Below are 16,335 nucleotides of genomic sequence, written 5' to 3'. Positions count from 1 at the left end.
TTTTATAAAAATATTAATGTCCTTTTTTTTTTTGTTTTCAGAGAGTAATGCCGTCTAGCTTTTTCCTGTTGTTGCGGTTTTTCTTGAGAATTGATGGCGTGCTTATCAGAATGAACGACACGAGACTTTACCACGAGGTATCTTCTCACTTAGCGAGCACACTGATTGATGTCGGGCCTCTTCTTGCTGCTTCATTCTCTGTTTGAGAATTTTAAATTAAATAACGCTTTATATTTTATGGCAATCTTTCTAACCATTAAGATCTATGTTTCACAGTCACTGTTGACTGCAGTTGCTGAAACATCGCATCTTCTTTTCCGAAAGTTCTGGCAGAAAATGTCTTCTACGGGACACTCCCTACCTGGCGGCGGGGCGGTGGGGGAGGGTTATGCTTTTAAAAAATTCTTGTATGTCCTTAATCTAAGAAAACTGTCTCTTAACTCTCTTCCCTTAGTTTATAGTATGTATTGTTTATATGAGGAACTGATATTAGAAATAGCAATCACATGGCCTCCTAAAATTTGTGTACCATAATTATTTAGATAATTATTCTAAAGCTTGAAAGCTCTGTGCTCCATCTGAAGGAATCGTTAACACACAAGGTTTGTAGAAAAATAAAGTATTAGAAAAAGTGGAGGGAGGCTTAAACTGAGTCGTGACCATTCTTCTGGTAGCTTCATGGCCGCCTGTCCTTTCTGAACGAATTTTTACCTTCAGATTTGTGATCGTGTAGGATGATGCATTAGAGACGAGACCCTGGGTATCACGCAGGGTGGTCGCTGTAATGGTCACCTCTTACAACACCCCGATGAAATACTAAAAGTTGGCTGCATTTTTCTCCCTTAGAAAGGGCGAAATCTAAATTTTAAAAAATACTTGTTTTAACTCAACGATATCGAGTTTTTGAGGAATGACTCTAAAAAGATTCTATTATCTAATAATCCACAAATATAAATCAGGCAGTTGCTTAGGGTTGTATGTATATGGATGTCCGTGGCACTGCTGTTTGTAACCCAAAACGGAGGGAAAGAAGACACTTGGTGACCATTGAGTGGGCATTTATTAAGTTGTTTACTTTATCTCCGTGTAGTAGAGAAATTACAACCATTAAATGAGTGGCAGAGAGTTACAGTTAACTGATTCGGAGGGATGAGTGTAAGATTATGTTAGATTTTGTGTAGAGATTTCCTGATGTTAAGGCGGTGTCATAAGAGCTGCGATGGCTGATGGTTTATACTCTTTACATACTTTGTTATTTGATTTTTTAAAAATAATGAACATTAGTCTATCTTTATTGATATAAAAGATTGAAACTTTAGGGAGTTTAATCTTGTTTTCTCTTATCGAAAAGTATTCCCCCCCCCTCAAAAAAAAATGGTAATAAATTGCTGTTTTAAAACCTAACTTAAAAAAATCTTCAATGGGAAAAATTGAAGTACCAAAAAAAGTGATTTTCAATAAGCAATTTGGCAAGAATTTTGCGGAAACGGGAGAGAATAAAGTATTTTAAAATTCTTTTTTTGGAACATAAAAGTAGCCATAGTCGTGTGAGTAGATGATAATATTTATAGCTTAAGGAAAAGATTTAGTTACGAACTTGAACTAATAATAAAATCTCTTGCATATCTCACTTATATACATAATTACTTTCAAAGTAAAACCCTTGCTTGTGTTTCTCTTACATGGTAATTATCAAATCTGTTCACGTATTAGTATCTGATGTTACTGTGATTTATAGGGATTGGAATGAATAATTCAGAATTCTCGGTGAGAGTTAAGTAGCACTTACCTCACTGAGGGATAAGATAGTCTGCATGCTACTTTCACAGACTACTAAAATGTAAGCAGTTCTGTTTAATAGGAAAGGTTATAAAATCAGTATAAATAAATCTGTTGCAACTTTTTATTTTCAAACACAGGCCGACAAGACCTACATGTTACGAGAATATACATCACGAGAGAGCAAGATTGCTAATTTAATGGTACAGTATTTAAATATCAGTTTTTAGACACCGGATTTTTATGTTTCATTTTCAATATGGTGCCTCCCCCACCGCATGCCTCACTTGTCCTCCCAAATCTGTATACCTGAGCCTATTAATTCACTTAAAGGACTCTGTAGGAAAAATCCTGCTCAGGGATAACGTTTTTGAGTTTACCTCAAATCCAAGAACAGTTAGAGTTGTTAGGTACCTTAACCATCATCCAATCTAGTATCCACATTTTATTCTGGAAAAACCGAGACCCAGAGACGTGAATTACCGTGAGTCATGCATGTGGCACCCACTAGACGTCCTTTCCACCTGCCACCCTGCCACCTTGCAGTTTCCTTCCTCCCAGTGTCCTCTTCCCCCCTAAAGTGTGGTAGCTCTGTAGCACGACTTGTTGGTTTTGGCGTAATTTCTCTTTATTTTTGTTTCCCTGGGACTCGCAAAGGGCTTTCTGTTTCCCCGGGACTCGTAAAGGGCTTCCTTGGCACTTAGAATTCTATAATGAGTTGCTTAGAAAGTGATACTTCCCTGCAGACTTGATATTGTCTTTTCACCCTTTGTGCTTATTTCTGGTCTGGGCGCAGAGGATACGTGGCTCAGACTAGTCACTTAGATTCCACTGTAGACCACACACTGGGTGCTGACTAAAGGCTGCTGCTCCCAGCGTACCAAAGCAGCGGGGGAGGGAGTGTGGATTAAGACGTAGTAAATTCTTAGGACGTTTGCGGGAGCATTGGAAATGCCATACTCCTATGATATTTGAGGAAATCATTGAGCGACAGCTAAAAAGTCAGTAACAAGAGATACGTTATTGTTAGGGACCCTTAGCGATATCCCTTATCTCCGTGTACCGCCCTGCATTTAAAAATCCGCACGCTTTATGAATGGTTGAACCAAAGCATTTCTAAAAAGTATCAGTGCAATAACTGAATATATGCTAATGTGATTTGTATATTTCCTAGCATGTTTCACCTTCCCTCTTCACGGAACCTAATGAAATATCCCAGTATTTACCGATAAAGGAGACAGTTTGTGAGAAGCTAATATTTCCAGAAAGAATTGATCATAACCCCGCAGACTCACAAGAAAATACACCTGTGGAGTAGCATGTGACGTGCCATACAGTCACCATAGAATCTGACTGGGGACCTTGGCTATTTGGACGGGGGTATTTTTATTATGAGAATTAATTGCCTTGTCAATGTGCAGATTTTCTGTAGCCTTAAAGGAAAAAAAATAAAAGACTATCGCAGGCAGGCTCCACGCAGCCGCCGTGTGTGTACTGTCTGTCTTCAGTTCATATTTCCTGGAGTTAAATTTGGATTTCTAAATTGTCACAAAGTGGAACGTCATCAGTAGTCTCACGAGCAGTGGGCATAATCTCCATCCATCGTGAGATGCCGTCTCCCCTGCGAGGACGTTCATTTTAATCGCCGAGTCGCAGCCCTGTGGCTTTCACGGCGTGGCGGTCGTGCACGGTGATGCCCTGGCTTGTCACCGTCGGCTCTGTGCTGTTTCTTTGCACTTCTGGAGTCAGGACTTGCCTCCTGGGAAACTGACCTGTGCTTTAAAGGTCTTCGCCCACAAATTTGAAAATATACATTTCCCCCCTCAATTTAAATTGGCTCTTGAAGTTAAAGTTTCGGACATAGAACCAGATAACCTAGTATTTTGGAGAACGTAAGCTGTTGCGTGTGGACACGCGTGAACGCGGCCGTCCTCGGGCTTCAGGGGTGCTTTCTCCCGCGTGGCCCCGCTCGTGCGGGCGGCTTCCGCTTCCGTGTCTCACGCAGCCACTGCGCGCATGAGCCCGTTGAACCTTGAAGTTCGTATCGGTCTTAAAAAGTTGGAAGAGTTAATAGAGATTGTTTTTAGCACATATGACATCAGCCCCTTAAAGCAACCAGATTAATTTCTGCTTCAGTGTTTGAGAGGTAGCCGTGGAGGAGGAGGGAGCTTCTTTTTAAATATAAAAGCCAGGTTTTTCTATTAAGTTTGATTTACTATTTTAGGGAATCCAGTAACTAGTGCAAGACCTAGGTAGTACAGAAGGAATATAAAAATAAGTTTAAAATCCATTTGGTTATTTTGATGATGACCCTTTAAATATTTCATGTTCTTTTCTGCTTTTATACGTGGTCTTCATCAAGTAGAAAGTGGTTATAAAGCACCTAGTAAACAATTACTGGAAATGGGTTTTTAAAAATAATTTTTTTACAGGGCAGGAGAAAAAAATATCACTGTTTCTTTCCGGTTTGAACTAACTCGTACATATTTTTCCAGTTTATAGATAAACCGTTAACTAAGAATATTTAATTAAAAGTATTAGCAGAGCTCTTCAGGTATCGGCGTAAAGATGAGTCTCGGTGAAACGATGCAATTGGATAAATGTTCGTTGGCTCAGACCCTAGTGTCCCGTTGTGCGTATTGTTATTTAGCTAATTTTATTAGTTAAATTTGGTTTTGGTATTTGCCTGCTGCTGCATCACCTGCAAGATATAAGAAATCAGGATTTTGTTGACTTAAAGAAAACACGTGGCATGTTCACTGTATATTAAATATACCTGTATTTAATGTTTTCTCTTAGGACAGGAAAGTGTATATATTGTACTCAGCTTTCTGTTTTTTTTTTTTGTCATGCAGATTTGAATAGAACAAACTTCTTTATTCATATAAATTGTAAATGAAAAACTTGTAAGAATATCCGTTAGTTGAAGTTTCTGGGCAACATCACATATGCATATATATTTAACTTGATTCAGATGTCTTAGAGGCAGTCTTAAATTACTAATTTTGAGACTATTGTTAAAAATTGTAGGGAATCAAAAGAATTGACTTTTTTTCATAGAGTGGATGGTGCACAGGAGAATGTACTTCTGAAAATTTCATGAGTTTATTCCTGCAGAGAATACCAAGAAAACCTGTATTTGCCCATTGCAAAACAAGACATATACCATTTTATATTTATTTGTCCCAAGTGTCTTTTTGTAAGAGGAGAATAAACAATAAGGAATTACTGATCTGTTTTGCTATTTCATTTTTTCTTGAAGCTTAATTTAAGTATACTTTTCTCATTTGTGCTTCTATTTTGAATTTGGTCAGCATAGTAACCAGAATCTCCAGACAGATTATAAATGAAAACATAACAGGTAGTTGTGAATCATTCCCAGGTTAGGTTTGGGGCTCTTCCTCTTCTTCTCTGTCCCCAGTACTTCTGTGGACGTTGTCGCTAGCCGGTGTTTTCTGTGTGTTGGGTTACTATTTTCTGTTTTGGAAAATATAAATACCTGTTATATGTATAATTCCATTTAGTTTTGAGTACTTGTGTCTTATTTGGTGCTAGAAGGGATTACAATAATGAAGAGATAATAGTATATGTCTTCATGGGGTTCAATGTATATATTGTACTTATTTATATTAATGCTACATGTCTAATGGAGGAGAGAATGTCACTCCAAACTTAAGGAGAAAAGTGGGTAATCTACAGAATTATAGCTTTTTTTTGAGTGTATCAGAGAGCTGAGGGTGCAAGGCAAAGCAAACAATCCTGGATCGATGAACCTTCCGACAAGAGATAGGACATACAGATTGCTTCATCTCGGAGAGGAGGTGAAGGAAAGAGGTGGCCACTACACAAGCAGGTAAGAAAAGGTTAGGTAACATTTTAACAGATTTCTTAAATGCAACGTGTGGGCTAACACACCAGTTCGGAATAGCCAAGCGTCCCAAATAAGGGGACTTGATACACACACTTTCTCAAAGGTCTACACCAGGTACTCACGGAGCAGGGCAGAGGACCAGAAAACCCTGTGCGCAGCACAGGCAGGCAGGAGGGTTAGATGGGGGCCCCTGCCCGCTCCCACAGGTCGCAGAGACACCTCTCCCTTCAGCTGCGGATGAGTCTGCATTAGGAGCCTCGCTGTAGGCACAGACACCTGGGCCCGTCAACTGCTTCCGGTAATTTCTTCACCCCTTGAATGTAAAAAGCTTGTGCACTGAGGCTTTGGTAGCAGGCTTCTTTTCCTCTTGTTTTAAAACAGAAAATCCTTGTATTTTTATATCTTGACCGGATCTGGCATTTCCCCTTAGACAATCCAAGTCCTTTGACTAGGCCACTTACAGGCAGGTGTACCCCGAAGGCCTGTGAGGCCTGGGAAACTGTACGAATGGAAGTCCAAATGTCATATGTCTTCATATTTAATAGCCGTAAGTCAGGCTAACTGGATGCCATGTCCCAGGCTCTCTTCACATAGGGTCGTTTCCTTCCCATTGTAACTTACAGAGGTAGTCATTTATGCCCATTTCACAGATGAGAAAACAGATCAGAAAGGTTAACTAACTTCCTCGATGCCACGCAGTATTAGGTGATGGTGCTAGAGGTGCAGCTACCACATCTTCCTAACTCCACAGCGGATGGACTTTCCTGACATTTGAAAGATGTGTAGGAATTTACATGAGTGGAACGAGGAGATAAGGGGTATTTAGGTAAAAGCAACAGCATTGTTACTGAAGAGCTGAGGTATAAACTAACATTAGCAAAGCATTTTGACTTTTCATGATGAACTCACACAAGGGGTGTAATTACAACTGATTTGAATAGGGTCCTATGCAGATCCCTTTGCCCAGCCGATTTGTAATAACGTCTAATATGCTCAAGTTCTCGGTGTGGACCTTGAGAAGAAATATATCTGCCAAAGACTCCTTGCGCTTAACTGGGGCCTCCCACACAGCTGCTGGCTGAACTGACCCTTATAAAGGAGTTCCTGGTATGGTCTTTTGACCAATCAGCTGAGACCTGCTGGGTCCAGTCCCAAGGCATAGCTATGTCCTCCTTTGCATCTTTACTAACCAACCAGAGCAGCTCTGTAACTACCAATCAGAACACGTGATTCCAACCAGTTAGGACAGTGTCGTGTGGACCAATCAGCAAATTTGGGGTCCTCATTTGCATAAGAAGGGCCAATCAGGGACCAGGGTGGGAACTTTATAAAAGCGGGCCTCTCCTTTGTCTTCAGGAATGCACCTTGGGTTTCTGCTAGGAGGCTGTGTCTTAGTTTGGCAATACTTGAGCAATGGTTCCTTCTAAGGCACCTCATACGGTGGGCTCTTGTTGGTATTGGATTGGTGGCAGTGGCCTTTTGTTGACATTGGTAGCATCTAAATTCTCTTGGTGAGTACAACAGCCTCAGTCTCTCCTGTGTATGGGAGAGGGGGGACTCTCTGATACAGGGATCCCCAGCCCCCGGAGCTGTAGCAGTACCCTCCCTGGCCTCTTAGGAACCTGGCTGCTCAGCAGGAGGTGAGCCGGCAGGGAGGGAACGGAGCTTCATCTGTATCTGCAGCCACTCCCCAGCGCTAGCATCACCGCCTCAGCTCCGCCTCAGATTGTCAGGTGTTAGATTCTCATAGGAGCACTGGTCCCTGGTGCCAGAAAGGTTGGGGACCGCTGCTATAGTGCTCCTGACAACCTCTCTGGATTCGTTTTTCGAAGCCGATTTAATCATACCTTAGCTTTGCAGACACCCCCTGGCAAGCAGTTTGCGGTGGGAGCCCGTGTCTGGTCTCCCGCCCTGTCCTGGGGTAACGCGGATTCTCCAGCAGAGACTGGGGGCGGGGGTGGGTCCATTTTGAGGCCAATAAAACAAACCAACACCAATCTAGTATCCTTTCCCTGCTCCCTCATTCAGGACCTACTGGGTCCTCGGGTTTCTGCCCACCCCACACCTCTGGGTGCATTCCCGGTTGGAATTAGTATTTTTCTCTTTAGTGTTTCCACAAAGCTCACTGTAGCTTGAACTTACTCCAGTTGGCCTCCAGGGATTTCAAAAAAATTGTCTCCACGGTGGCTGCAGTCAGAAGGCGGACTGAGCAGGGCAGCGCTTACGCGTGTGCGCCCACCCACCTGGTAGGGAGCCTGCACCTGGCGGCGCTCCGCGTTCGTCAAGTGAACCGGGGAGGACTCGGGACGCGGCCCCAGACCCGAATGACGTTTAGCAGGGCTGGGTGGCCCTCACTTCCCACTCTACCAGCGGGTCCCCAGCACCAAAACAAAACAAGCCCGTAAAATCGGGCGGGGCGTAGGCGGGCGGCGGGGCGCGCCGGGCGCCTGCGCGGGCCCGGGCCAGGTGGGCAGGCACCTGGGCGGGGCGCGGGGAGGTTCGGGCTCCGCGGGCGGCGCACCCGGAAGGGCCTGGGACAGAGCAGCGCAACAGGCGGCGGCGCGGACGGGCCGGGATGGACAAACTGAAGAAGGTGCTGAGCGGGCAGGACACCGAGGACCGGGGAGGCCTGGCCGAGGTGAGTGCGCCCCCGGCCGGGGCGGAGGTTCGCGGCGCCTGGGGAGCGCCGGTTGGTGGCGGAGGAAAGCCGAGCCGGGCTTCAGGATTTCCTGGAAAGCAGCTCTCCCCGCCCCGCCGCCCCGCATCATATGCCCCCACCCCCGCCCCATCCCCGGCTGGGCGCCGCTGCACCCGCGCTCCCACTCCGCGCCCCGGGGGCCGGCCGGGCACTGGGCCCCGGCCGTCGGCTCTGTTTACTCGTGCGCTGCGCCCCATCCCCCCGCACGCGGAGGGCGGCGCTGGAGCGCAACCCCAGAAACTTCTGCGAGGGGAGGCGGCATCCCGGGGATGCGAGGGCGGGGGTCGGCGCGGGGCTGGGCCGGGGGCTCCGCGCTGCCTTCCCGCCCAGGCGAGGTCGCGGGTGTGACACCGCCACCCGGCCTTGTGCACGTCCCCTCGTGATCGGTCTCCACCGCGGAGCGCCTGCGGGCGGGCACCGCACCTTCTCTGCTCGCCGTCCCCACGCGGGCTCCGCGGACACTGGGGCCCCCGGAGACTGCGCGTTCGTTTGTTTCATTTGGAAGGTTTCGGTGGAGCGGAGATCTGGGCGCTGATGCCCTGTGTTCTAGAACCCCACGGAAGACCTATTTTCTGTCGTGCGCTTTTTGTTTTTGTTTTCCTTTCCGAATATCAGCATCTCTTTTGACTTTTCGGGGTGCGTTCCATGGGCCTCAGTTTCCCCATCTGTAAAATGAGGACGTTGATCAAGATGATAGGGCTTCTTCATTCGACTGGAAACCGGTTCTTCCTTCGTTTTAATCGGTGTCCGGTGGTTTTCTGCATGCCTCTTTCACCCACTCTGGGGGTCGCTGATTTTATTCTAAGTTTCGGGTACCTCCACCCCTCGGTGATATCTCACAAGTCCAAAACTTACTCTGTGCATCTTCACCTTGAAGAAGTAACTCTAGGAATCGAGTGTTGTAGAAATGGAGGTTTAACTTTTTTTGGTCATTTCAAAACAGCTCTGTGGGTTCTTTTTAATGTCGCCTTTATTAACTGGTCAAGGCTCAGGAATAGTTTTATGAGTTTTTTTGTTCTCGATTTTTGGCGTCTGTCATGAACTCTCAAGTCAAACCTCCAGCGGGGCCTAAGAAAACTTTGGTGGTTGACAGTCCTGCATATCTGAAGCTGATTATGTCCCATGGACCATCAGCAAGCTTTTCTGAGAGGCTGGGGCTCCAGGGGGAGATTCTGGGGGGTGGGGGTGGATTGCTGACGGTGGGATGATGCAGAGGTTGTTTATTTAGCAAATAACCATGAAGCAGTGGACGGACCCTCAAGAGTGAATGATGCAGTACAGACTGAGAACCAAATGCTGAGTTTGTTTTTATCTAAAATGGTGACTGCCTGTTTTGGACACAATGACGAGCTTTAAAATGTTGTAAGCTCAGGCACATGTTAAATCTATTTTAAAAAGAGTAGGTGCTTCTCTCTTGTTCTAAAACACTGCTGTCAGTTTTCTCTTTTTTTTCCCTCTCTTTTTTTTTTTCTTTTTAAGTTTCCTCTTTCTGAGTGTAGATTCCTGTTTACAGCCATCATCAAATGTCACTTCCTGAGTCGCGAACTCCTGGGAAACATTTTATCACCGGCTGAATTCACTTTCAGAGTTAATTTTTGGCTCAGTTTTTACTTATTAGGTCAGGGCCTCCTTTAGGGCGTCGATCCTGACTTGCTTGTCCGTCATTTCCATGGCTTTACGGGTAGCAAAGCTGGAGGATTCTGTGGCGAAATTTGTTTTGTGTGGTGCGTTGGACAGCTGGCCTTAACGGCTCTTCAGATTCCCTGTGTAAGCTGTCGGAGGTCACCAGAAGTGAGGGCTTTTTAAAACTTTTTCTATTTTAATGCAAACAATAAAAGTACTACTAGTTCTATTTCTCCTACATGGGAAACTAGGGGATTATAAAAATGGCCACGTCGACTCTCAAGTAGCCTCTGACGAGTTTTCTAGGACTTCATCTTCACAGCTGTCCCTTCGGTCATTAGTGCCACTGACCCTCTTCCTAAAGGGATAGATTTTACGTTTCTTCAGAGGGTTCCAGGGACGACAAAGGTGTGAACCGTGCCTGGTTGGAAGGCGCAGCAGTGAGGCTGACTTCCTTTCCCAGCTTCTGGTTGCCAGCCTGGGTTCCTGAGCAGTTATTAGCTTTACGTGTCGTTGGCAAGTGCCACCCTAGAGTCTGGAGTCAAAGGGACCTTTGTGCAAAACAGCCGGTCACACAGCCCGCGTGTGCGCGTGTCGCTTGCGTGTTGGTTCGGTGTGGTTGTTGCTTGCGTGTGTTTTCTTTCCGGCAGGCAGTTCGTTGCCGGCGGGCTGGGTGGGTGAGTTCCTTGCCGGCACGTTCGTTCGTTTTCCTAGATTGGCAGAAAGAAGCGTTAGGCTTTCCCCGAGTCCAGCGAGAAGCGGAACAGCAGCTTCTCCCCGCCTGTGACCGAGAACTTGCAGCCTCAGAGAGTGGAAGAAGACAGCGGTGACGAGTTAGCGTGCCCTCCCCCGTGTGGGTCCGTAGGGCGGCGTTTGGGTTTGGATGGAGTTCAGCTCGGGAGCCTAGGAGAAGCAATGCGTCGCTTTCTTTCCGAAGGCGGAAAGCAGAGCGCTTCCTGCTGCCGGCGATTGTGAGTTTTACAAGGACGTCGATCGCACCGTCCTGTTGAGACTGTTTAGTCTCTTAAGTGCCAGGGGCAGTTCAAGTTGGATCCTCAGCTTTGCGGTTTATCCTTTTTTTAAAAAAAAAAAAAAAAGTTCACATCAGTGGCCATGCCACCCTGAACGAGCCCGATCCCGTCTGACCTCGCAAGCTAAGCAGGGTCGGGTCTGCTTAGTACTTGGATGGGAGACCAACTGCGAAGACCAGGTGCTGTAGGCGTAAAAAAATTAAAAAATAAGGGATTGTGAACTGACAAGGTCCTTGAAATCTGTGAAGTCAACCAAGGGTTGCCTCGCCTAAAAAAAAAAAAAAAAAAAGGTCAATTCTTTAAAAACACCCCTGTTGGTGCCACGCGGTGCTCAGGCAGCGGACCCCATCCAGCCAGCCCTGCTGGCCACTTCTCCCCCACACGCAGCCCGGGGCTCCTTTCCACCTGGGCGAGCTAAGTCCTGCGGTTCTTGCGTGAGTAGGAGGGAGGGGAGGCTTTCGGTTTTCTTCTGTCCCTGGTGGGAGGCTGAACAGAGTAGTCGGGGTCTCTAACCCGGCTGTCTGGGTGCCGGTGGGGCCCGATGACAGAGCATCACCTGGCTCATTTTGGAGGAGAGGTGTTCCTGTCATGGTACCAGGTGGCCCATCTCTGGTCCTGACACCTGCTCCCACTGCACGTTACCATCTTTGAGCGTGCCTCTCCGAGCGGGGTCCTGCGTCGTGAGGTGTTCCTGCACGTGCTCTGTGTGTGTGTGTGGCAGGGGGGGCTATTGCAGTGTCGTGAGCCCACTTTCAGTATGTGTGACTATAAGGGGAAGGAGGGGAGCCCCTTTTAATAATCTGCCCTCAATACCTTTCTCCTGAGTGGAGACGAAGCCATTCTGTGGCAGTGCCTGCCACACCTGGGGCGGCTTCTCGCCCTTCTCGCCCAGGTTCTGGTTTGACAGGAAGTTTGGAGACAGGGTTGAAACAGGTCTTGAGTCGGAAGCAGTTAAGGCTGAGGGTGTCGCCAGTCTAGTGACCCTTGCAGCCTCTGCTACCACCTACCTTCCTCCATCAGCCGCTGGGAATGTGGTCGGGAGCTGTGACCACGTTGCCAGGTAGAGGCTGTGCTGTCCCCACGAGGTGGTCCTGTGTGAACAGACCCCGGGCCTGGCCACCCTGCCTTTGGTCTCGGTGGCAGCTGCCTGTGCTCGGCGTGGCGCAGCCGTGGCCACATGCATCAGGTGGACAGACTAGGAAGGTCCCTGGTGCAGGCACTTGGCTGTCGCCTTTGGCATGTGGAGAGAAACGCTTGGGGGCTCCTCACAGACTCCCCCTTGTCCACAGTTTCTCTGGACCTCCTGGTCTCTGAACTTTGCTCTCAGTGGCAGAGTCAGGATGGGCGGGGTAGTAATTAATTAACTAGGATCTCCCACACTTGGGTGACCTGGCTGATGGCAGCACCCCAAAGAACAGCATTCACAACCGGGAGTAACTCGATGAGAGTCCCGACGAGGTAAAGCCCCCCGGGGTCCTGGACATGCCACCGGACAGCGACTGCGAGGCCCGGCCGGGGACGTAGGTGATGATGCCCCTGGGCCCTGCGCCCCGAGCGCCCGCCCCCGTCTGTTCCCCACTGCTGGGCCCTGCCGCGCGGTGCTCACACGGCTGCGTCCTGCCTGGGCCGTCCCCAGGGGCTTGGCTGCTCGAGGGTCTGCTCTCCTGCCGTCCTGCCCGCGAAGTGGGGTGTGCGTGAGGCAGAGTCCCCGCCGCTGGAGGTGTCCGGCCTCCGACGGGCTCCGGGCCCGGAGACTTGTGGCTGGAGGAGCTGGTTCCGTGACTCGGGAGGGCTCTTGCCGCGAGCGTGTGGGGCGGTGCGTTCTCCCCGTCCTCGGTGGCGACTCACACCCTCTTCTCAATTACGTGCTTCCTTCGCGTTCGGTGACCATGCACCTGCATGTGTGTCGTCTGTTTTTAACGTTTCAGGTGGTGGAGGCGTCGTCGTTAAGCTGGAGCACCAGAGTCAAAGGCTTCGCTGCGTGTTTTGTTGCAGGAATTGTCTGCTCACTGCTGGTAAGACGCACCCCCTCGTCTCTGGTCCCCCCACCTCTCTCCCCTTTTCTCCGGGCTCCTCCTGAGTGCCTGGGGAGGAGGGGGAGTTCGGGCGGGGAAGGGCACAGGGTCCTCCGCTGTCCTCACGGGGCTTTGTCTTCCAGGGGACTCTTCTGCTCTGGGTGCCCAGGAAGGGGCTGTACCTCTTCGCGGTGTTTTACACCCTTGGGAACATCGCATCCATTGGGAGGTAACAGCTCTTCATCAGCTCGGCCCGTTGCCGGGCGGGAAGGCGGACGAGGCTCGTGCGTGACGGGGGAAGGCGGTGCCTCGGTGGTTTTAAGGGTTTGGAGAGAGAAAAGGTAGTAGAAATACATCCCATCCGTGTCCCGTCACTTCAAAGTATTTTTGTGCCTTAGTCTTTGACATGTCCCGGGAGCAGGCAGGAGATCCATTCCCGCTGCGACTTTACATATGAGGGACCCGTGCACGTGGCAGTCGAGTGACGTCGGGTGACAGCACAGCCCTCTCCGTTGCTCTCGTCTGACAGCTGCCCGGGGCTGAGTCAGCGATTCGAGAGCGGCCCACCGGGCCAGGGGCTGCAGGCGAAACCTGTCATTCATTACTCAGTTCCAGTTGCCCCAGACCTGCATGTGGGCTCACGAGGGCTGGCGGCTGGGGGAGCCTCGTGCGGGTGCGGGCCGCCCGCCCCACGAGCTGCAGGCGCCCAGACGTGGCGGGCCGGGCTCCTTCCCTCTACGGCTTCCTCCACACCCGCGTGCGACAGCCTCCGTCCTGCTCCGGCCGGGAGAGCTGCTCTGGCCTGTCCCTGAGTAGCCCGCTGGCCCCGAGCTCAGCCACCTTTTCTCCCCTTCTGCTGTGTCCCAGGGCGTGGCCTCAGGGGCCTGGGTGTCCAGGCCCCCGCATCATTACCGAGGCTCGGTGTCGACCTTGCTGACCCCTTCCTCTTTGTCCCCATGGCTCTTGTCCCTCACCGATGGACTCTCATGCGAAGTGGGTGGGCCTTGATCACACCCGGCCCGGTTCTGAGGACTCACAGACTGCTGGGGTCCGGCTTCTGCCGTGATGGAGCTCAGCGGTTGGCCAGGCAGACCGACGTGAGCGGATGACGTGATAGGATGTGGAGGGAGATGCTCGGGGAGGGGCAGCTGACCCGACCCGGGCCAGGGCGGGCTCCCCAGGGCCGTGGTGTGGGTGCTCTTAGCTCTGGCCCCTCGCTCCTCATCTGGACGACTGCTGCAGTCCTCTGCGGGGTCCTCTGCGGGGTCCTCTGCCTCCTTCATCGCCCCTCTGCAGGCCGCTTGTTACTGCCCTGCCGAACCCCCTGGCTGGCCCCCGGTCCCCTCTGCAGCGGAAGCCCGGACCCGTCAGCGTGGGTGCAGGCGGGGCCCTCGACCCCGCTCCCACCAGCGGGCCCCGGCCAGGCCGAGCTCCTGCCTGCCCCAGACATCTTTGCACCTCTGCTCAGCCTGCGTCCTCTGCGTGGAGTGCCGCCCATGTGCACCCCCTCTCCATGACCCCCCCACACCCCAGTCAGCAGTCACCCCTTCTGTGAAACTCCTCCGAATTCCCTCCTCTGCTCCAGAATCTGTGGCCTTTTTCATGTGGGGCTCTGCGTATCATTTATATTTGTGACAGCATGCAGCATTTTATTACTCTGCCTTGCTACAGATCTGTAAGCCGCTTGACAAGGGCTGTACCACTGTGTTGTCCCGAATTGTCCCCAGTCCCAGCTCTGTTTCTGGCTGGCAGCGTTAGCCAAACGACTGGGTGTATGACTTTGGCCATCTTCTTAAAGGAGAATTTGTTAAAGCTAGTGACGATGAAATGCTGCTCCCCAGAGATGTCTCTTCCTGCCTCTAAGGCTCTCACACGCATCGACTTTTGGGGAGTTTTGCATTGGGCACACGGCGTAGGTTATAATGCGGCGTCTAGACCGAGCGTAACGTACAGGTGAGTTGTGTAGTCCGAGAGAGCCATGAGCACATTCTCATGGGGCCGACTGCAGCATTGCCTAGGGAACATGAGAGGGAGCGGCGTGTTATTTCCAGGGCGTGTCTGGGAGCTCATGGCTTTACCAATAATCTTCCGTTTCTGTACACGTGGTCTTGGCTGTTGCTTCTCGTTTGGTGTTGGCTAAAGAGGGCACTCGGCTCGAACACTTGACCTGAGAGTGCGGCTCTGAGTTCAAGTTGAAACCTAATGGCACTTCAGAGAGAGGTGGATTTATTTTTAAAACCTGTTCTTATTCAGCACTCAGTGGCTAATGTTATCTGCTGCTTGGCTTGTATCAAAGCTGCCAGCAGGGTGATGTCACACGGGGCATCTCTGTGAGGGGGTGGGCGACACGCTGAAAATCTGGCCCAGGCACTCGGGGTGGTCGGCATGAGGTTCTCACTGGCCACCTCTCGGGACCCAGTTACGTCGAAGGCACGTGGGGCTGTCGCCGGCTTTGGAATCTAACAGCCGTGGCTTCGAATGCCGACTCCTGTGTGCCGAGCTGTGTGATCTCGGATGTGTCAGTTAACCGTTCTGAGCTTTTATTGTCTCGTCTCTGAAATAAGTGTCATCCTGCCCGGCTCACAAGTTGCCGGGGGTGACTCGAGGCCGGGTATGCGGTATCTGGCGTTCAGCAGACATTCAGCAGTTCTGAGGTGACGGTGGTGTCACTAGCAGAATGTGAGGGAGAGTGAAGTGCTCTGCTTTTTAGCATAAACAGCCCAGGCCTTCATGGGGTGCGTGTGTGTGCGCGTGCGTGCGTGTGCGTGCGTGCGCGTGTGTGTGCGTGCGAGACCTGCATGCATTTCCAGCCCAGCTCTGCCATTTTCCAGTGATGTGGCCTTGGATAGTGACTAAGCCGTCTTGCCTTCAGTTTCCTCATCTGTAAAATGAGGATGATAATTGTCCCTCGATCAACCCCGTGAGGTGTCGATGGATTAAACGGCTTCCGGCGTTAGCGGCGTTGCCGCTGCTGTTGGCACAGGTGGTCCGGGGGAGGCGGGGGAGGCGGCATGGCGGTCCCAGCATGCTCCTGTCCTGGTCTCAGTGGCTTGTGTGTGTTTGTCTCGCAGCACCGTCTTCCTCATGGGACCAATGAAACAGCTGAAGAGAATGTTTGAGCCCACACGTCTGATCGCAACTATCATGGTGCTGGTAAGTCTGCCTGTTGCCGGACCTCTGAGCTGGGGGCGGCGATTTCTGACCCCCAGAACGTTTTCCTTTGTGTTTGGGACATGGGGGCGTTGCCGGGTGGGTGTCAGGATGCCGCAGTTCTACAGATCACCTCCAGAGGGCGCTGCTGGTCAGACGTGCTGAAGG

General features: G+C 50.2%; 2 protein-coding genes and 1 pseudogene across 5 annotated transcripts in view; all 3 read left to right on the top strand.

Moving 5' to 3' along the window:
• TIPRL (TOR signaling pathway regulator) overlaps positions 1-3,274 on the top strand; it is a 13,655-nt gene extending 10,381 nt beyond the window's left edge. For both annotated transcript variants that reach the window (XM_011374187.2, XM_011374189.2), the window contains exons 5-7: positions 42-137; positions 1,920-1,982; positions 2,954-3,274. In XM_011374187.2, coding sequence (XP_011372489.1) covers positions 42-137; positions 1,920-1,982; positions 2,954-3,097 — 303 coding nt within the window. In that variant the 3' untranslated portion in view covers positions 3,098-3,274. The remainder of the gene's footprint in view (positions 1-41; positions 138-1,919; positions 1,983-2,953) is intronic.
• A 4,834-nt stretch (positions 3,275-8,108) lies between these two features.
• The window catches only part of SFT2D2 (SFT2 domain containing 2), a 16,032-nt gene continuing 7,805 nt past the window's right edge, over positions 8,109-16,335 (top strand). For 2 of the 3 annotated variants that reach the window (XM_023519939.1, XM_023519940.1), the window contains exons 1-3: positions 8,109-8,288; positions 12,931-13,017; positions 13,161-13,246. In XM_023519939.1, coding sequence (XP_023375707.1) covers positions 8,226-8,288; positions 12,931-13,017; positions 13,161-13,246 — 236 coding nt within the window. In that variant the 5' untranslated portion in view covers positions 8,109-8,225. Of the gene's footprint in view, positions 8,289-12,930; positions 13,018-13,160; positions 13,247-16,088; positions 16,171-16,335 lie in introns of all 3 variants that reach the window. The other variant, XM_011374186.2, reaches the window with a different exon arrangement.
• On the top strand, positions 11,075-11,193 carry LOC111728990 (annotated as a pseudogene).

This window comes from Pteropus vampyrus, unplaced genomic scaffold (genome assembly GCF_000151845.1).
Source record: "Pteropus vampyrus isolate Shadow unplaced genomic scaffold, Pvam_2.0 Scaffold241, whole genome shotgun sequence".
NCBI lineage: Eukaryota > Metazoa > Chordata > Mammalia > Chiroptera > Pteropodidae > Pteropus > Pteropus vampyrus.
Note: the sequence above shows the minus strand (reverse complement) of the source record. Positions and strands in the feature narration are given on the sequence as shown.